The sequence below is a fragment of the Dermacentor andersoni genome, chromosome 9 (genome assembly GCF_023375885.2).
Source record: "Dermacentor andersoni chromosome 9, qqDerAnde1_hic_scaffold, whole genome shotgun sequence".
NCBI classification, from domain to species: domain Eukaryota; kingdom Metazoa; phylum Arthropoda; class Arachnida; order Ixodida; family Ixodidae; genus Dermacentor; species Dermacentor andersoni.
In genome coordinates, this window is record NC_092822.1 from 117238555 (window position 1) to 117259938 (window position 21384).

Consider the following 21384-nt stretch of genomic DNA (forward strand, 5'->3'; position numbering starts at 1 on the left):
CAAGATTACAAATTTTCGGGGGAAAAAGGACACTGTGACGTTTACATATGCAACACAGCGATAAAAAATATGACGATCCAAAGCAGATAAAGTTAATGCATTGCACACTGCTATAAAATATGCCATTACTATTTGAGTAGGACAATTGCGAAAATCCCGTAAAGGATGAAATACACTCACCTCAACTGCAGATTAATGTATCAATTCTGCCCGCTCTAGATGCTCTAACGGATACAGCTTACACACCTCCGATATCTGTTTTGCTGCAGAGTTACAAATTTGCAAAATTCGTGCTTCCTTTTTTTAACATACCGATTTTCGGCAGTTTTCCTGAAAAATTCTAGACTCTGAATCAAACTTTTGCTTCCTATTGTCAACTCCAGAATCCGCTGCTTGAGCTGGAAACGCTGTCCAAATAAACAAACATGGCTATGACATCTAGGTTCACGTCGGCTCTTTCGCTTGGTGCTGTGGTCCCGTTTCTGCTTTGTTGCGTCGAATCGAAGAGTTCCGTGGAAGCTTCGGAAGTGTTTGTGCATAGCAGTCCTCCGAAAGGTGCAAGCGCTTGTTCGCGGGGTTGCTTCAATGCTACAGTTGGGATACCTGACTGCTTTCGACCTTCACAGGCACGAGTGCATGACAACTAATCGGACCAAGTTGAGTTTCTACCAACATGTTTCCAAATTTTAGCGAGGCTTTTATTTTGGCAAAGTCAGTTGTGTTAGTGTAAATGCCTGACTTGGAAACGAATTGAACCAGTTGTAATGGTATTTAGCTGTGTGCATGTGGGACAGCAAACTATGGCGGCGCTACATGAGCGCAAGTCGGAAGCTCCAAAGCTGGTACGAGCCCTGTTTACAGTTGCTTCTAAATTTTTTTCGAGCAAATCAGCTGACAACTCACCACGTTGAACGAGAAAAGAGCGTCTTCTTGTATCGCTAAAGTAAAACATTCTATGAAAACGATACGTCGCTCCGCGGTATAACATGTGTAATGATCAGTTTAAGGCCTTCAAAGGCAGTTATCATTCCTGCTACCATGTGTGCACACAAAAGCACATTAGCGAGAATATTCCTGCAGCTTAAGCCATTAGTAACACCCATTCCGGGGCATCATCATCATCAGCCTGGTTACGTCCACTGCAGGACAAAGGCCTCTCCAATACTTCTCCAACTACCCCGGTGCTGTAGTAATTGTGGCCATGTCGTCCCAGCAAACTTATTAATCTCATCCGCCCACCTAACTTTCTGCCGCCCCCTGCTACGCTTCCCTTCCCTTGCAATCCAGTCCGTAACCCTTAATGACCATCGGTTATCTTCCCTCCTCATTACATGTGCTGCCCATGTCCATTTCCATTTCTTGATCTCAACTAAGATATCATTACCTCACGTTTGTTCCCTCGCCCAACCTGCTCTTTTCTTATCCCTTAACGTTACACGCATCATTCTTCTTTCCATAGCACGTTGCGTCGTCCTCAATTTAAGTAGAACCCTTTCGTAAGCCTCCAGGTTTCTGCCCCGTAGGAGAGTACTGGTAAGACACAGCTATTATACACTTTTCTCTTGGAGGGATAATGGCAACCTGCTGTTCATGATCTGAAGATGCCTGCCAAACGCACCCCAGCCCATTTTTATTTTTCCGATTATTTACGTCTCATGATCCGGATCCGCGGTCACCACCTGCCCTGAGTAGATGTATTCCCTTACCACTTCCAGTGCCTCACTACAGTTCGTAAATTACTGTTCTCTTCCGAGACTGTTAAACATTACTTTAGTTTTCTGCAGATTAATTTTTAGACCCACTCTTCTGCTTTGCCTCTCCATGTCAGTGAGCATGCGTTGCAATTGGTCCCCTGAGTTACTAGCAAGGCACTATCATCAGCGAATCGCAAGTTACTAAGGTATTCCGCATTAACTCTTATCCCCAATTCTTTCCAATCCAGGTCTCTGAATACCTCCTGTAAACACGCTGTGAATAGCAGGGGGGGGGGGGGGGGGGGGGCATTCCTGGGCAGAAAGCTATAAATGACCAAAAAGCAATTGAAGCTTAAGCGTACATCACTGTAAGTCATCAAAGCGCCTGCCTGAAGAAAGTACACTCCGCGATTTGAAATGCCAGCAAGATGTTTAAAGAAGGCGGCCTGAGTGAAGTGTTTCGAGAAAAAAAAGCGGTATAGTATCGGTCACCTTTCCCCAATGCAGAAGTTTCTTATCCATGTCACACTCCGATGCGCGTCGTCTGCTTCTTCATAGAAGCAATGAAATCATACATAGCGGTCTTTCCACCGCGATGACACGTATAATAGTACACAACAAAAGTATTTCGGTATCTGCCTTTTTTTTTCATTTTTCGGCCCTGTGTGTAGCGGCATCACGACGATTTGAGAACTACGAGTCATTCAGCGCATGCGTGCACGTGCCGCGAGAGGAAACCCTCTTTCGCTTCAAGCCTGAACTTGGATAGGCTGTTTTCCGTGCGGTAGCTAGGTGGCGAGCGTTTGCTTGGAGTCGCGAATAGTCAAATGCAACAAAAGTTCAAATCGGTGCAGCGGGTGTTTCATGAACGCGTCTCTGCGTTTTACATATTTGAGTAAAGGACATCGGAGTTGCCGTCGAGCGAAAGCTTCCCCTGAATAGAAACACAAAATCTGTTGAGACTGATAAAGTATTATTCAAGAACTCTTATGTATGTCCTCTTTGCGATAACAGGTTGATTACCGGAAGAGAAAGTGAAGGACAGAATTCCATTCTTTGAATTTCACGCCAGAACGCCTGCATCGAGCCGCCATTGTGACGGCTCATATTTCAATGCATTTTCTCGTACTTGGCCGCGTTGGCTCCGTGAACATTTCTTAAGTTGGTCATGTTCAGTCTTTGGCTTCTGTAGAACACAATTATTCCATCGTTAACGATATACCAGTCCCCCGAAGACGTCATTCAAATCAATGACGTCACGGCGAGCTGGTGTGGGAACTCCAGAGCAGCGTCGCCCCGTGCCTTTTTTCACACCTTTTCTGGCTTACCAAGGTAGTAGTGTTTTTGGTAACGCAGAAGGGTAATATACAAATGCAGGTGAACTCATTTTCCATTCAGTGTCCTTCAACAGAGTTCCACCAGCAGCAGTTCACAACAACATTAAGAATTAGAGGTACTTTGCGTGTGTGTGTGTGAGAGAGAGAAAGAGAGAGAGAGCATGCGTGCGTAAAGTTGACGTGCCCCAGATTCATGTAATAGTTCTGTGGAAACTCGCAAGGTGGAGAGAATTAATAAAGGGAAAATGAGACATCCACCCAATTGTAGCACTTGCTAAAGTGGGATACAACTTAAAAAAAAACAGCAGTTGGCAACCAAGGCACAAGGAGAGCGCGGGATTCTTACCCTGCCAGCCAATCACAGAAGCAAACAAAATCGTCGTCATGCAACCAGTTCAAAATGGCGTCGTACTTGATACCTCCGGAGAGTCTAGTGTTCTTAGTGTTTTCATCTGCGGAAGCGACAAGGTGTGCAAGAGTCACGGACAAAGTGTATGAAGTCCGACCTTTTCATTCTTCAAAAGTCTGCGGCACAGTTCATTTCACTGCTGACCTCGTTTTATTCATGAAACTTCACTGCCAACTGAAGTGGAACTTGACAATAGATAGTTGCAGCGAAGCATGCATTTTATTTCAATTCAATGAAGAGTTAGGCTTTCGCCATTCCACTATAACAGACGAGTGAAAACGTATGAAATTACATCCTTGTAATTTTATTTTTGTGGCTGCCACCTAATTTAGGTAAGGAAAGTTTGAAGTCCGAACTATTTGCAGCCTCGCGGAGGAACAGTGGCTGGCGGTTATGAGGGCACGGACGAAGACTTGAGTTGTATCCGACTATAAGAAGGAAACCCATACAGGTTCCTAGAAAGAAAAGCCTTGCAGTTAAAGAATTCGTTCTGGTCCGGGACTCGAACCCTGGACCACCGCCTTTCCTGGAGCTCAGATGGGAGAGCGGCTACCCCAGAAAGGCAGTAGTCCCGGCTTCGAGCCCCAGACCAGGACGAACTTTTTGAACTGCAGTGCTTTTCTTTCGGGGAACCCGTATGGGTTTCCTTTGCAACAATTGCTACGGTTGGATGGATGTCTCATTTTCCCTTTATTTGTCACAGATTTAGGCAACAGGCGAATTCATGCAGCTCTAAAGGATTTGAGGCGGGTCCACAGGGTTGGCTAGAAGAGGCAAGTCAAGGCGAAGCGAGCTGGTGGAATATTCAATTAGGGCAAAATGAGTGGCGAGAAAATCCTGACTGAGAATGAGTTCGCGAGGGCAATGCTTGATGACGGTGAACGACGGTATTTCTCTCAGCGATGCCGAGTCAGGCAGAGCACATGCCACAGTCAGTGACTCGTACGGCTCGGTTCGGGGCAGGCATCAGAACTTTTTTGAGCTGATGGCGAATAGTAGCACTCATAATGCACACGTGCCCCCGGTTCAACGAGCACACAGGAACGTTGTCAACGAAAACATCAAAAGCTTCTGGTTCATGGGTATTGGTCAAGCGAGGATTTCATCAACACAGCTCCACCTTGAGAAGCTGCACTGTCTAGTTTTCTAGTCAGGGGCACTGTGAATCGGTTGAGAATAACGTCACTGGAACCTTCAGTTGAGAAGGAGCATGGTGAGGCGGAGGTGAATGAGATTGATGGCGGGAAAGCGAAGGGCGCAGCGGGGTCTTGTCAAAGGTCACATGAAGGGTTGGTCATACAGGGAGCAAATGAACGAACTAGAAGGAGGAGGGCGCACGTGGTCGGCAGATGAATAGCGTGTCGGAGAAGTCCAGTGGCTGCGGCGAGCGATGCGCCCGATGCGTCGGCAGTTAAAACATATATCGGCTTGACATCTATAATGGTGCGACATTTGGACGGGTTGCATTGTCCATTAGTAAGAGCTGCGAAGTGGGTAGATAAAAGAGGTTCAGAGCGCACAGGACGAACTGAGGGAAGACGACCATTTGACCATTCCTGGCGGAATTGTTAGTTACTTTTCCAGTTACTTTGGTGCTTCAAATGCATAAAACAGCGGTTTCCTTAAAGTAACTGGAACCCGTAATTACTTTGTTTTGTGCTAAACAAAGTAATTATGGATTCGCACCAATTAGCCCATCAACGCATTGTGCTGAGTAACTAGAGCGCCAATGCATTTCGTCGGACACATTGAAAATTAAATCTCGGAACTGGTGCTGTCCAGAGAATTCGTTCCTAGCAGATTCGCCGTGCGAGCTCAGCGGTTATAATTCATAGATTGAGATATGTACCTTAACGTAATTAAATAAGATGTTATTTAGCATAATTAAATGAATTATTCAATTGAACATTTTGATTCCTCGTAGAATTGATGGCCGCCTCATCGAGCAATTTGTAGATCAAGGGTTATAATTGTGTTATCTGCCATCGGTAATCTTTAAAAATTTGGTGCAGCTAAAAAAAAAACGTCCTATATATATCAAAGCGCCAGCGCTGCCACGTTTCTGAACTATGTGGATATGCATAGCAAGTCCAAGGCAGGGCAAAGCTGCGATTAATTGTACGTATTGCCATTGAAGACACAGATAAGGAACATCAAAAAGATAGATAACAGCAGGCGTGCACGAGGGTTTGTGTAGTTGTCTGCCTCCCTGTCATACCGCCACTACCATCCACAACATTATTGCGCACATTGCGTTCCACTCATACAGAAAGGCATGCCTGCCAACTCTCATGATTTGCTCGGGAGACTCCCAAATTTCGACCAATCCTCCCGATTATGGACATGGCCATAAATATCTCGAAAACTGCCCCAACTCCACCGCGAATAAAAAGGAAAAGAATGCATCAAGCAGCACTGTCGCATCGTAATTCGCATTATGCGATAACCAGATAGCCGAAGTCAGATTTAAGCCATTTGTGTGTAGACAGTGTAGTTCTAACTAGAGCACTGCACAGGCTCAAGCTGGCCCGAAAGCCCAGCCCGATCTGACCCGCGGGCCTGTTCGGGCCGGGTAAGCAATTGTTGAATCGGGCTCAGGCCTCAGCCAGGCACGGATATGCCATTTGCCAGAAAACTGAAGACTCTAAAATTGGCAGCCCTATGAATATTTTAGGTCAGTGGTGTCACTCAGTTTCTGCGAAAGTCGGGCCAGACAGACCACCACGACAAAGCAGCGATAGGCTGCACAGATTAGTGTGTGTTAGCATAATTGTCATGGCGTCGTCGCACCTCGACCGTTCCATCGACCTCGTCCTTGTTCGTGATTCTATCGTAATCATGCCGTGGTCATTCAACCACGATTACGCAACGACGGCAAGCGACGGCAAACAACCTTACTTTGGTTCTGTCCAGCTACGTGGCATCTTTAAAGTTTGGCTCAAGTTACGTGGGACACCTGGTATACTGCCTCAGAACCATTTGGAAAGTGTACTGCGGTATCATACTTTAGCACACGAGCACGCTGAAGATGGGAAGGGCTTTTTTTTTCTTTTTAGAAGCAACCCCAGCAGAAAACATGATGCAGTGAAATCTGCATCTTGCTATTTTTTCTTTTTTTTTTATGCGCCTTCCTTAAACATAGGAATGCAGACATTGTGCCCCCCTTGAAGGCTGTTGCCAGCTTGCTTCTTCCCTATCTCCCTCTCTCTTCATTGTATCTGTGTGTGCTCATATCGAATAATAATCTCTTTGTGTGTTAGGCTAGTATATTCACAACCGAACAAGATCTTGGGACCAGGGCGTCACACATCGCAGCTACAAAAGGCTTTAAAAGCACTGCTCCAATTTTTGAAGGCTACCAGATTGAGCGACCGTCTATGATTCAGACTTAGGACCGTCTACGATATCGAGCGGAGAACTGTTACTACTTTGGCGATATCCACGGCGGACTTCCCGTTCTTCTCTTAATCTTTCCGTCCACTTTTTCCTTCCCCTAATTGCAGGGCAGCCAACTGGGCTCAGTTCCGTTAACCTCCCTGCCTTTCATTTAACCTTTTTCTTCTCTCTCCCTCCCATACAATAACTGAGAACTCGACGATGCTTTGTTTATGTTCAAAGGCTAATGGGTCGAACCGAACCGGGCCAGGCTGGGCTGGGAAGAGGCCAGGTTTGAAATCACCGGGCCTGATTCAGGCAGACCAACACATGGCACTTTCGAGCTCAGGCGAGACTCGAGCCTTAAAAAAAAAAAAATAAAAAATAAAAAAAAAGAGCTGTGCAGTGCTCTAGGCCTCAGTTCGGTTCAGATGGAGACGGGCATTGAAGAGTGCACATGAGACGAAGCTCTTACATGATTTGAATAACGACTGGTTCTCTTTGCAGGATTTACCAATATAGTCTTCTTATGCAATGAAGCATATTGAGAGTGGAAAGGGTCCACTGTCACGAGAGTTACTATGTGTTCCTAAATTATACATGCACCATTTCAGGCCACAGTAAGAGCGCCGAGAAGTTCGATAACTCTACTGGTAGCCATTCAGAGCTGTTTCTGATGTTGTTGTGGCAATTTGAGCCCTTCTTTCATTTACCTTGCATGCCTCCGATATGGCCCAGTACGCCTTTCTCAATTACTATATATACGCACAGATGCACCACTTCTGGTAACAGTATGAGCACAGATATGTCTAATAACTCTACAAGCAGCTATTAAGAGCTTTCCGATGTTGCTGTGGCACAGGGAAAAAAAGAACAATTTTTTTCTGGCAGCACCTGCACATAAATGCCCCATACAGCTGATGACACATGGTACAGAGACTGCTTATGTTTGTAGGCAGTCTCCCTGCACCACCACACATCCAACTTTCATATCTTTATCCCATGGAATTGCAGCCTTGTGACCACTGTTTCTAATTGCTTAAATGGTTTTCTTTTCGCATTTTCTGTTTTTGCATATGGTCCTTCTGCAGGGAGCAAGCAGGATTTCCCACTCTCTCTCTTGATGACCACCGCAATAAATGCTGCTGCTATCCTGCTTTCAATGAAGCAGAAATTACTTCCACATCGGCACATACACGACGGGCCAAAGGGGCCCGGCCCCCTTTGGCCCTATGAAATTATGCAGCATACCCCTCCTGCCCCCACCCATGCCACCACTCCTCCCACACATTTAAAGTGCTGCCAAATCAATCTTGAGACCTGACAGCTATACGGCAGTCAACATTTTGCTGCCTTTTTCACTCCTTTTGGATGGTGGTAGTTATCGGCATCTCCTCGGGTGTGAAGGTTCTGTTTTATCTTATGAAAAAAGAACTGACTGAAATTACCTGTGGCAATGACACAGGCGGTCAAAAGGTTTTGTTTTCGCTAGACTCCGTGTCACCCATGCTTTCGGGTTTCAGTAGTTTTGTTATCGCGTAGTGCTGCACTGGTCTTGATGGCTCACGAAACTCGCACAAACTGTAAGCAACAGAGAATTCAACTTCCATGTGATGTCGCGGGATGCCTGAACTGTCTACGCCACTTGACTAAAAAGCAGCTGCAGTGGCGAATCCACTTTGCGGTACCGAGCCTGTCTTGGCTCGGTACTGCAATCAGTCGGGCGCCGTTTTACTCAACGACGGCAGTAAGCAGCAAAGGGTGGTGATAGCATATGCAACGTCACAACTCCCCCAGTTGGTGGCAGGAGATTTGAATTTTGAAAAAGGTATTCGGACCTTTCAGATGCAATTTTGTCTTAAACTAAGTCTTTTCTTGGCACGAAACAAGCGTTGCGAGGTTTCTGGAATGGTATTTAAGCAGTCCACGTCGACTTAGAATTTGCCTTAGTGTCCCTTTAAGAGCATAAGCCAGGAAAAGTTTGTCATGCTGTGTGTGCAAATACTGGTAAGCAAAATCATTCTAATTCAAATGCATAGAATAACTACTTAATCTGCACAGCTACAATCACATACTTTATTAAGGACACAAGCCAGTAAACAATTTACATAAATGGATGGTTGATGCAGCAATTACTTTAGTTCAATGCTATTCCTTTTGGTCATAAACCACTTGCCATATTTACTCGATTTTAATGTGCCTTCAATTGTAACACACACCCATTTGCCATGACCTAAAACAAGAAAAGTCATTTACAGTACTGCGGACCTCATTCTTTCATACAGAAATACAACTTTCTCTCATTTGGAAAAACAAAGATTTACTCGCAATGCGCTAAAGTTGCAATAAATAAAGAAAGCTGCAGTTTTGCCCGAAAGGCAAAGCATTGATAGCAAACTAGTAGACAGCTAAAGCAAACGTAAGGATAGTAGTTTTATCGGCCGCATGAACTTTTGAACATTTGCTTACTAGCTAAATTAACAAGCATGGTGTCACATGCACACAAGCAAACATGAACATGTCTCACTCACTGACCGCGGAAACTGTTTATCAGAACGCTGGAGTGAGGAAGTGCAGTAGCAGGACTATGCGAATTGACCTTTCTGCGACCTCTCACTTCAATGCGAATTAAGCGACGAGAACACAGCACGGTGCACCTAGAGTCGTAGACTCTGTCTCCATTGCAGATCGCTTCCAAAATAGGGGCTGCATGGCCGCACTGTACACGGCAGCCACCAGAGTAGAACGCTTCTCTGTTTGCGCCAGTCCAGCACACAAGTTTTGGGAATTCCGAACGCCTGTGATGCGGCCCGATTCTCGTCCGTCTGCACATGTAATCACTCCTTTTAATTGCAGCATCGTGATGAACTCGGCGTGTCTTTGCAGTCGGCACTTCTGTGCTGATAGAGCAAACACAGAAAACAGGAAGACGGACAGTGGACTAACATAAGCACACGTACTACAGCACATGGAGGAAGCTACGGCAGCTAGGCTTGAAGCACGTACGAGGCAGCCATTTTGAGATGCCGATGGCGATTTGGTAATGCAGATTTAGAGTCGTACTTGATTCAAACGCACACGCAATTTTTGGACCCGTTTTATCAGGAAAGAAGTGCGCGTTGGACACAAGTAAATACGGTATGATCGGTTGATCATGGCGATAACGTAGGCAGGGGATCACTTGGACCTATGATGGAGCAAAAAGAAAAACATCTTAAATAGAATTCTTGCATTAACCTGGTCAAGGTTTGGGTGACAGCAAATGTATTTTGTGATAAAATCATGAAGATGGAATGTGACAAGAAAATGAAAATGATTATGATTCACACAAACAGATCACGTATCCTCAAGCTGCTTTTTCTGGTATTTATACATCACAGTGTTGATTTCTTGCATGGCCTCCAGCTGATCACTTTTGTTTAGTCCTCGGATGCAGCTCGCCACATACATGCAAAATTGGAAAACCTTGTCCTTTTTAAAACCGTTTTCTTTGCGCTCATCGTGAAGCATTTTCAAATGCTCCACGCATGTTGCCATAGAGTTGGCCATGGTTGTCTCCACTGACGAGAGGTCCTGGTTCGTGTCCTCTGTGTTGTGAGTAGGTGGTACCACACTGAAACAGACAGTCAAAGGATGAGTTATCGACAGGCAATTGAATGACTGATTATCGGGGTTTGTGTACCAAGGAATCATAATGATTTATGGTGTTTACTGACACAAAGACCACTACAGCCATAGAGAGTCAGAGCAACAGTGATTGGTTGGCTCAAGGTAATGGTAATAAGCAGACAATCTATGCATTGAAGTAGAAATAAAGACTATGTATAGTCACACGAACAGAAAAGAGCACTAGGGTGATTCCATGTAAAATCAAACAAAGGATGGCTGGTCGGCCTTTTAAATTAGCTTCAAAATTTTAAATACTGCTGCCTGATGAGTGGAAAGAAGAGATCCGCAATTGATTTTGCTGCCAAAATTTTTTCGAAGCACCAGGAATCAATAATGATGAAGAGGTGGAGTGTTGCACTTACCTGCTTTGCTAAAAGTTGTGGCCATCTTTGGTTATGAATTAAACAAAATATATTAAAGTTAGGTAGCTGACATTTCTTTAAGTAAATATATGCATGCTTGTGTTCAGTTATTTTTGCTTTTTATCATTAGCTGTTTTTATAAAATACCTGAAAATCGGCCCAGGAAACATTTTTCTGTCTACTTCTCAGGTATTTATCTCAAGAAAGGCTTGTGGCAGGGTGGCAACAATGCCACATTACATTCGAAGCATACTTATTTATAAAGGTGCTAAAGCTTATGCTTATGTAACTTTTCAATCAAGAGATACGATAGGGCTAATTTCACGAAAACACCAAACAATGGGAATTTCTGACGACAATAAAAAAAGCCCCATTTTTGATATTTAACTTTGTCCACTTATTTTCCTCCACATCAGCTTTCACAATCATTAAAAACATATTGCATAATCTTGTTCCAGTAGTAGTTACGGCCCATGAATGAGACCCTTACGCAAGGATAGGCAGTTGTTGCAGATCTGACTTCTTGGCCGCTAAGAGTATAGAATGCAGGCTGGATTGGCTTCCTGCTTCTTAAAAGGCCAGCAGTGCCGGGAAAGGTGTTGCCAGCACTGAGGACGTCAATTTTGAGATGATTTGGTCACCGGAGCCGCCATGAGTGCAGGGCAACAGAGCAGGCGCACCCCAGATGCTCATTTTAAAGGGAACCTGAAGAGTCTGTCGAATTCAATAAGACGTTCATATACGGATGCAGGAACCTTATAAACCATGCAGGTAAAATATTGGGCGGGATTTTTCGCTTAGGAGCGACGTAATCGCCGGTTAAAATTGCGCTGTTGCTCTACCCCCCGTGGAACGCCGTGCGCAGCTGCTGACGATGCGAGCGGAGACCGGAAACCGCGGCGTAGTGACGTCAGCACTGGTGTTCCGTTCTTTCGCAGTCTCCGCGACCGTGCCTGACCGCGCTTCTTTCTGCGTGCGTGCCGTCATAATCTGCTTCGCTCGGCCCGGCATTCCTTGGTGTGTATGTAGAGTGGTAGTTGACATGCGCAGCATCAATTGAAATGGTGGGCCGATCACGCCGGCGTTCTGTGCAGCCTACGGCTGCACGAACACTAGTGGCCGCGACAATGTTCCATTGCTTCACGCAAGACAAGAAGCTTGCAGCTAAGTGGGAGGCTGCTGCGAATCGAAAGAATTTCTAGCGCTCAAGAACAACAGTGCTGTGCCCTAACCCCTTCTGTGACGACGGTTACTACCAGAGTTTATAAATAATGCGTGAATGAGTGAGAGTACAACTTGCTGCTAGCAGGCTTTCTAAATGCAGCGCGAAAAGGTCGGGGCAAAGAACGCACAAAGGCGGGACGGGTGTGGGCTGACGGATGGTAACTGGTCTTGGAAGACCTCATGAATACACGAACTCGTCCAAAGCTGGATTTTGATTTACCGCTAGCTCCTTCGTGTTAGCATGCTGAACAGAAGGTATGTTTATCTCCCACCCTTGATGCAGGTTTCGTCGCAAACCGCCGTTAATTTTCTATTCGCACGTGTGTCATGAAACAGCCTACATGCAGCTACCATAATGCAGTGCAAGTGTAAAGTTTGCATGTTTGAAAGCCGGTGCATGCCAGGATGCTGCGTTCCCCCTCGTGCACAGAGAAGCCGGCTGTCTCACCTAGCCAACGGAATTTGCCGCCTTTACAGCTCGGGTTACGAGTAGCGTCTGGATGGCGCGCTGATGAAGGTCACTACACGTCCTACAAGAGCCGGAAAACTTTTCCTGCATGTAAACTGTCTGTGTAGGTTGCCAACAGCTTTGGGGCAGCGCACAAATGCCGACGATTGCATCCCTGCTTATGTTCCACGAGGATGCATGCAGGAACATAACAGTGCAGTTGTTTGCCCCGAAATGAACTCACTGGATCGCTGAATGCAGCTTTGCAAAAAACATACTCACCAAAGAACATTTCTAACACGAGGAGATGCTAACACATCGCTTTGGTTCCCATCGAAAGCACTGTTTGCTACCAGCATATATTGCTTCTTGGAGAGGCCGGCTACGTACATGTAGGGAGCAATGCCGAACTCCTCAGAGAAACGCAAGCTCTTGAAATTTACCATTGCCGTCTCACCAAACCACAGCGCCAAACCACCTTGCACCGTGCTTAATGTGCGGCGGCAGCGGTCAGTCCAGACGAACACCATCGTTGATGTCGCGAGGCGCCCGACCAATCATAGGCGGAAACGAGGTGCGCAAGCTGCCCCGAGTCAGCTGCTGCATTTTTGCATCAAAATAAAATCTGTTTGCGCTTTCTTTCGCTCAATTTCGATGCAATATTCGAATTCGGAGGGTTGAAAACCATTACGTACAGCTCTTCACTCATTTTTTCTGGAAAACTCTTCAGCTTCCCTTTAAGAAAAGGCGCAATGAGGGCTCGTTTTCGCGTTCTCAGACCGATAGAGTTCAAAACAGTCACACCTCTCGGGTAACTCCCACGCAAGTCCGCTGGAGCTTACCTATTCTATCTGACCTTTGTTCGCATTGCAGCCAGACGCTGATAACACGGAGGAGATGGAAGCAAGATCAAAACGCTATCGGAGAGCTATGAGCGCTCGCTTCACGCACGTGGGCGACAGCCGCTGGCGCCAGAGAAACTGCGCTGCACCAGTTGCGATCAGTGGAAAGCATGAATGTGGCACTCCAGTGGCAAAGCAAGATATGGAACGTCAAAGGAAACAAAAGCAAAACTATCGGTAGCCAGACGCCTATCTCAGATGACGGCAGCAGACGACCTCAAATGGCCGTGCGTTCAATCCGCTGTTCACGCTTCATTCAACACCGATAGTGCTTGTGCTTTGCTCTTACTCTACTGCTCTTGTGCGTCTCATGGCGACAAAGTATAGCTCTGAGCGAGCGTATTGTGCCGACTGCTTTTCGAAGCACAAGAATCTCATTGCAAAGAAGCGAAATTTTCAGAGTTACCGACCTAAACATCAATGTTTTGAAGCAACTTTTAACGTCTGAAAGATCAGTGACTGTCAAAGAGACGGACTACTTGTACTACCAGTGCTTCCGCTACTTCTGCAATGAAATATCTTCACGGAACACACATTAAGCGATGACATTTTTATGGCCCCTGAAGAAATCGACGTCATCAACAAGAGCATTGCGACTACTGGCGTGTCCCCTTTGAAACTTTCAAGCGCAGTGTGAAGTCGGCACAGGCCTGCTTGCATCAAGAGAAAACAAAGGGAGGTGCAGAAGGCAGTAGCCGAAAATGTTTGCTGCAACACATCTTGGGCGTACAACCAAGGTGATGCATCGGGAAATTCAGCCAAAGGAATGTGCTCCTTTTGTGCACAGTGGCCGAAAGCTTTCCGCAAGCCTATACAGCATCGACAACACACCGGAACGTTGTCAACTTCTCATTCTCCTGCCATCAACACTAACGAAAAATGAGATTAAGAAGCTTATTCCTGAATCGATGCATCAAATCAACAAGTCCAGGAAACTGAAAGAAAATCACACTGTGTGGTACCGACCGGATCCTTTCACCAGGCATGAGGTGAGCCCCGAGTGCGTATCTGCGGCGAGTGAGTACCACACGAAGGATGAGTTGGAATGTTCTAGACAAAGCCCTAACAGAAAGGATTTCCTGTCGGTTACAATCGATGGAGTAAAAATATTAGTAACAAAGTGTCTCATTACAAGATCTACTAGAGGCATTTCGCAAGGATGACCATCCTGATTCCGGCATTGGCCTATCAAAATTCTACGGTTGCTGGGTAAAATGTTATCCGCAACATGATGTGTGTGTTTGTGTCATTTGCACCAACTGTAAACTTTGCCTTGCCGCTCTTGAGGCTACAGGATCGATGCTGATGATGTTCAATCAGCAGTCATTTGCACTGTCACCAGCACACTGCCTTTTAGGCGAACACAATCAATGTCTAAAAAGCAGGTCCCTGACAGTAGAGGAACTTAATATCCCAGAAGACGAAGAAATACTGCTAGCGACGTGGGAGGCAGGCACCCTTGTGAAAAGGTTTTGGATGTGCACACTTTTTTTAATCATCTTCGGGTGTTAGTGACAAGGTGGATCGTGCACAACCACATCAGGAAGAGACTCAAGGCAAAGCTATTTAAGAGGAATAGCAATGCACACAGCATGGGAACATTGTATTTCACTTTGATTTTGCCGAAAACGAACTGTCGTGCTTTCTGACGAAGTTCAGGCAAACCACTGGCAAAAGCAGCAAGTATCCGTGTTCACATGCGTGGTCCAAACGAAAAAATCTAAGAAAAGTTTCGCTATTGTTAGTGACGACTTGAACCACAATTCCGCTCACACCTGCTTGGCTCTAAAGAAAGTGAAAGAATGAGTGGACGATAACCTGCCGGTGTACTCCAAGGTGCCATATGTGAGTGACGGAGCCGCCAGTCATTTTAAAAATAGATGCCAGCTTTTCGAGTAGGGATAGAGTGATTGTCCCAATACCCAATGGATATTCTCAGCAACTGTACAGGCTAAAATGCTTGCGACAGAGTTGGATGACTCATCAAGCAATGCTCAACAACTTGAGAACAAACCCTAAAAGTGCAATTCGAGCAGCCAGAGACTGTAACTATTTTATCAACAAAACTGTGCATCTATTTCATCTTGAAGAAGTTGTTGCTTTCCATGGGTTAAAAAAGGGATGAGAGAGCCCGCCTTCCGTGGCATTCAGTCTTGGCAGCTATGCGGGTCAACGGAATTAATTGTACGTGGCACGCATAGCCGGCTCTGTATGGAACAAACTATGTGTACAGGAATGAAGGCAATCTGCATTGTCAAATCATTTCAATTACAGCCCAGAAACAAATTCTGTTTTAATGATTCTCCAGGAGCTTTTTCATTTCGCTAAAGATTATTTGGAATATGTTGCTTGCCTATTGAATTTTATCCTCTTTTTGGGTAATCTAAGCTGCGTATCCAACTCTGACTATGTTTTCATGGAGGTGAAATGCCGATTCCAAATCATTCACTACGGTGCCTCTCCCAGCTAATTTGCAGCGTTTAGACATAAAGGACTAGATACAATATCATGCCAAAATTGAAAATTCATAAACGATCACAACAGTCAGAATCTTCATACCTGCATGGTGTGCTGAGCCTTGCGCAAGGGCTTCATTGAAATGGGCATAATTACTAGTGCAACAAAATTATGCAATATGTTTTTAATGATCGTGAAAGCTGAAGTGAAGGAGAATAAGTGGACAAAGTTTAAGGAATATCAAAAATGGCATTTTTTTTTGTTGTTGTCACAAATTTCCATTGTTTGGTGTTTTCTTGAAGTTAGCCCGATCGCATATCTTTATAAAAAATTTATAGAAATATGACCTTTAGCAGTTTGACAGGTAACTATGCTTAGAATATAATGCAGAATTATTGCCGCTCTGCCACAAGCCTTTTCTGAGATAAAGACCTGCAAAGTAGACAAAGAAACGTTCCCTGAGCCGAATATAGAAATTTTATAAAAACATCTACGCTACCCAGAAAAACCACAAATAGCTAAACGCAAATAAAACCTTGCATATATTTAGTCAAACAATTTTCAGCTACCTAATTTGAATATATTTTGTGTAGTTCATAACTAAAGTTGTGGCCAAAAAAGCAGAGCAGGTAAGTGCAGCACTCCACCTCTTCATCATTAATCCCCAGTGTTTCAGAAAAATTTCTGGCAGCAAAACCAATTGCGGATCTCTTCTTTTCACTCATCAGGCAACAATATATAAAAATGTGACATGTACTTAAAAGGCCAACTGGGCATCCTTTGTTCGATCTTACATGGAATCACCCACTATAGACCATTATAAAACAGTTACAGTCAACTACCGATTTTTCGGACCCTCTAGGGAACGTAAAAACATCCGAAAATTCAGGCAGTCCGAAGAATGAATGCATGGAAAAAACGCACTTTTTTTTTTCTCGGATCTAGAGGTAAAGGGCTAAGTACCAGGTTTCGGAAACCCTGCCAAAGTATCAGTGGAGTGGCTATAAAAAAAGCGCCTTCAAAAACTCTGTATGCAGCCGACTGCTGGTTTATTATGTACATGAGCATCGTCGGGCAGCCGCTTTTATTGCTGCAGTGACTTGAAGAACTTGTTGATTGTTGTTTGGACGGCGTTCCGGTTGCATGCGATCATATTCACCTCGATCTGAGCAAGGGTCATGTCAGCACTGTAAACCGATGAAAGATTCAACAGTGCTCGCGTCAACTCGGTGCTTGTAGGCGGCGCAGGCATTGGCTCCTTATTTTCAACATCGCAGTCTTCTGAATCCCCCACAACCTGACTCCTTGCTCCATGCCGAACTCCTTGCTCACGTCAGCCTGCGATGGGCCGCTCACGACTTGCTTAATAATGGCGGCTTTCTTCTTCATCATTAACCGACGGTATTGCTTCCGTGCTTCGATGCCATCGGCGAGGACGATGAAGACGGAGTGGGGGCCATCGAAGGCAAGCGAAATCCTCAAGTTGCGAACAGTCGAGTTCGCAGACGAGTGTCGAAGCACCTAGGCCTAGCGTCGCAGCGCACACTTGACACAACAGCACAACCACACACCACGCTAGCCAAAACGTGGCCTACGCAAAAAATGAAATGGTGCCGCTCCGGAAACTCCGCCGGGGCGGAAGTTCGGTGATGAACATAGCCAGCGTGGCCAGACCAAATCAGTGTGTGATGGCTAGATTCGGCTAGTTGTGGTTCAAAGCGGTGATATGCTTCGGCTGCAAGTCGATTTGCTGCTCAGGGGCGCTGCGCGAGGAGCCGAAGGACCTTCCGTCGCGTCAAAAAGTCCAGAAAATTGGACGGCGGGGGGTTCGAGCGCCCGAAACTTCAGATGTCCTTATACATTGATTCTATGGGGCTCGTGGCGGTGCCGCGAAGACGTCTGAAATATCGGGCATGTCCGAAAATTTGGGCGTCCGAAAATTCAGTCGTTGACTGTACTGGAGATGTGTATGTCTGATGGCTAAAAGGGACGTGAGAGGTATCAGAGTGAAGGGTTCCAGGTTAGTTTTGACTACTCAGAGTTCCATAACGTGCCCTAATAGGCATTGCACAATGCGTGTTTGTTTTTTTATTGCGCTCCCACCAGCAAGTGTCTGTTGTGGTGTGGAATTTAACCCACAACCGCATGCTCACCAGGACCTTGCCATAGCTACCGAGTCACCATGGTAGGACATGGTAGCCGGGGGAAGTAGCTGAAGCAACGGGTGGTGCACATCCACTACGACTCTAGACGGCACAGAAGACACCGCGCATTTGGCATTACCATTTCTCCACCAGGGTTAACAGCAAAAAGACTACCGGAAGTATGGCACCATACTTGACCTTCAGGCGCTGACACGCTGACAAAACAGCATGGGCAAAATGGCACAGCCACGACGTAAACAGGTTACCCATCCCGCAGCTAAGGTACCCAAGAGATTTAGCTTTTCTACTATTTACGAGCAGGATTTAACATGGTAGCATCGAGAAGTTGCACAGAAGCCTGGCCAGCAGCAGTCAAACAAGGGTTGCCTTAGGCTACAGCCCGAACTGGCTTCAATCCAAGACATCCTTCGTTGGACTACAATCGACCGGTTCGAGTAGTGCCACCTCCACTGCCCTCCTCCAATCCGCACTTGGTTTTCACTCTCCCATGCCTACACCTCGAAGGTGGAGGCATGGGAGAGTTGTGAAAGTTTGAAATATTGGGCATTTGGAAAATCAGTCAATGATTGCAATCGCTCAAAGTATCGAAGGCCAATGCATTTATCCAGGGAGAAAATCTGTCAAATAAGAATGAGAGCAATACATACCCATTGCATGTAGTTTCAGTGCCTTGACTTTTCACTGGCTTCTCTTCACTGCATTAAGAGGAAAGCGCAAACAATTATGCAGTGTATCTGCAGATGCTGTGCAGCATGAATGACAAACATTAGATCAGGCCAAAATAGAAGATTATTGCTCGTATAAGTCCAAAGTATCATTTTTACTTGGAGCGTATGGCCCACACCGGAAATCATTGAGGCTGCCCCAAAAAAGTATTGTGAAGAAAGGCGCATCAGTTATCGTTCTAGATGAGACACCATCCGATAAACAGCCAACGTATCTGGCACATGTTGCCGGCAGGTGTTTACAACGAGTGCACCTACAAAGGGTGTCCTAGCTAACTTCAGCCAAGCTGTTCAATTAAAACAATGATTTAAAGAAAGCATGGTGCAAGATACAATTATAATACCTAAGGCGTTTGGTCGTCAGACCTTTGACAACCAAACATCGTAGGTTTTATAATTGTATCTTTCACTGTGTTCTTTTCTTTTTTTTTTAAATAAAACAGCTGGATAATCTTAGCTGGGACACCCTGTATATGACTGACTTCGCACTTCTTCTCTGTTTTGTTTGCGTTTGCATGTGAACATGTATGCATCCTGGAGCCATTATTTTTAATGACTTGCAAGAATCCACAAGTGAGAAAATTATGTCAACAAAGGACCGGACTGGTCTTGCTACCGTGAAAATGCAGTGCCAGCCGCAACAACATAGCATGGCCCACCCTCGTGTAGTATCTGACAAGAAAATACCTTCATTATATCCAAAATTTGTTAAGAGGTTACAGGCTGATGTCAACAAAAAAAATTGCAAGCAGGTCTCCACAAAAGCCACAGAATCACGATGTCTCTGCCAAGCCAAAAATAAATTTCCTGCGAATTTTGATGGCTTGCCGACAACCTGATATGCCACAATGTGGCACAGGAACAACAATAAGTTACATACACACGCTTTGCACCATCAATAATATGCGGCATGCGATTAAATGGCATCGCCTTGTTGGCTTCCTGCTGCACTCCAATTAGGCCAAATCACGTGCCAAAATCCACGTGCACATTCCAAATTTGCCACTTCTCTGCTCCTCCTGAGTACTGACACTGGCCAATTTATTGGGCATGGAAAGGGCCACACACGGACACATCAATCAGAAAGTTAACAGGCACGAACATATTAATGGCGAGCACTCGTGCCCCAGCTTGTCATCAGCCACAACTGCCGGGCATCTATAAATTTTCATCAAAGCCATACTGGCTAGAACCACAGGCCTAACCAGCGCCACTTCGTCGGCAGTGGGGAACCAAATTTGTGGTTTACTGCAGAGTCAACTGGCAGCCACTTTGTTCATGGCCCTCATGACAACCTGTGGACACTGAAATACATAAAATTGCTCCTGGATGTGGCAAAAGGTGGGAAGAAGGGCAGCAAGCACTTTTGTTTATGTTTTCCCTGAGCTAGGTACAGCAAAGACTTAAAAGCAATACAGTGCTCTATGACCACAGTGACTTTCTCAGCGGCCTTGCTTTGCCAATTTATCCAGCTTTGGGAAGTTGTCTGAACAAACTTGGTTGAAGCAAGCAGTTCTCTGTTTAGTGCCTTGTATTGCCACAAAATGGTGACGCAGATTCCATCACAATTTTTCGTACACACATCTTTTCTTTAATCTCGCTCACCCCATCTGCCAATACCTTTAAAGGAGCCCTGAACCGCCCCTCGGGCTTGGTGAAAAGCATAGTCCGTGGATAGCATATGCTGCTCGGAACATCTCGGCCAAGTTTTGCAGTCATGCACAGTGCGTGGAGCTCGCAAGCGGAGCACGAGGTCACCTTTCTCTAAAATTCTCTATTTTCAACAGAAGCCTGCTCCTCACTCTTTTCAGGATGCTTTATTTCGTAATATGGCAGATAACCAAATGCAGGTGCTATTGGCCGATAGCTGACATCAGTCAAAAGGGTGTTTGGATCAGTGCGCTTCTTCTTACTGTTACAGTGTATATTTATTGGCACTGTTTAATGAACAGACTGAAGTAAGCGAAAATCCGCTTTCGAATTTCGGTAAGAATTACACACTTCAGGAAGAAGCCAACTATTGTCTGCTCAAGGTTGGCTGCGACCGCCCGTGTACGACTGAAATTTCGGCCATCCTGCTTTTATCAGTGTCGTAGCCATCGGGCCTCAATAATTTAGATTAGTTTTAAATTCTCAATTAGCCTCAAACCATATGGTACTTAAGGCTAGACAACACACACGCTTGCCAGTGTGCGCTCACTCCTGGCCACTCCTGGTTAGACAACTTGGCAGACTTCACTTCGCACTGAGCCATTGATAGTGCTCAAAATTCACAAGTTGGATGAGGCTTCTATCCGTCGGTCAAGCTGGTGCAGGACAAAGCCAGTCCCCGCACCACGTAGCACAGCCAGACAAGGACACACGGGTGCGAGTGCACACGCAAGCCCTGTCGTGCACAACACAAACACTGTGCATACGCACTGCAGTTGCATGCAGCTGCGGTCTGCTATGTAGCGTAGATACCACGGCCACCACGGGGTGCCGCGACGAGTCCTCTGGCCGAGCACACTGCGGCTCATTGAGGACAGCTGCATTTTGCTACCATATTTATTAAAATCTAGGTTGATAGCTTTTTTTTTTTTTTTTTTAAATAACCACATACAAAACTGTAGGCTCG

General features: G+C 45.6%; 1 protein-coding gene across 1 annotated transcript in view; it reads right to left on the bottom strand.

Moving 5' to 3' along the window:
- Positions 1–8872: 8872 nt before the first annotated feature.
- LOC126529637 (uncharacterized) overlaps positions 8873–21384 on the bottom strand; it is a 29656-nt gene continuing 17144 nt past the window's right edge. Inside the window, exons 4-5 of the mRNA XM_050177151.2 lie at positions 18690–18737; positions 8873–10428 (exon numbers count right to left, since the gene is read on the bottom strand). Coding sequence (XP_050033108.1) covers positions 10152–10428; positions 18690–18737 — 325 coding nt within the window. The 3' untranslated portion in view covers positions 8873–10151. The remainder of the gene's footprint in view (positions 10429–18689; positions 18738–21384) is intronic.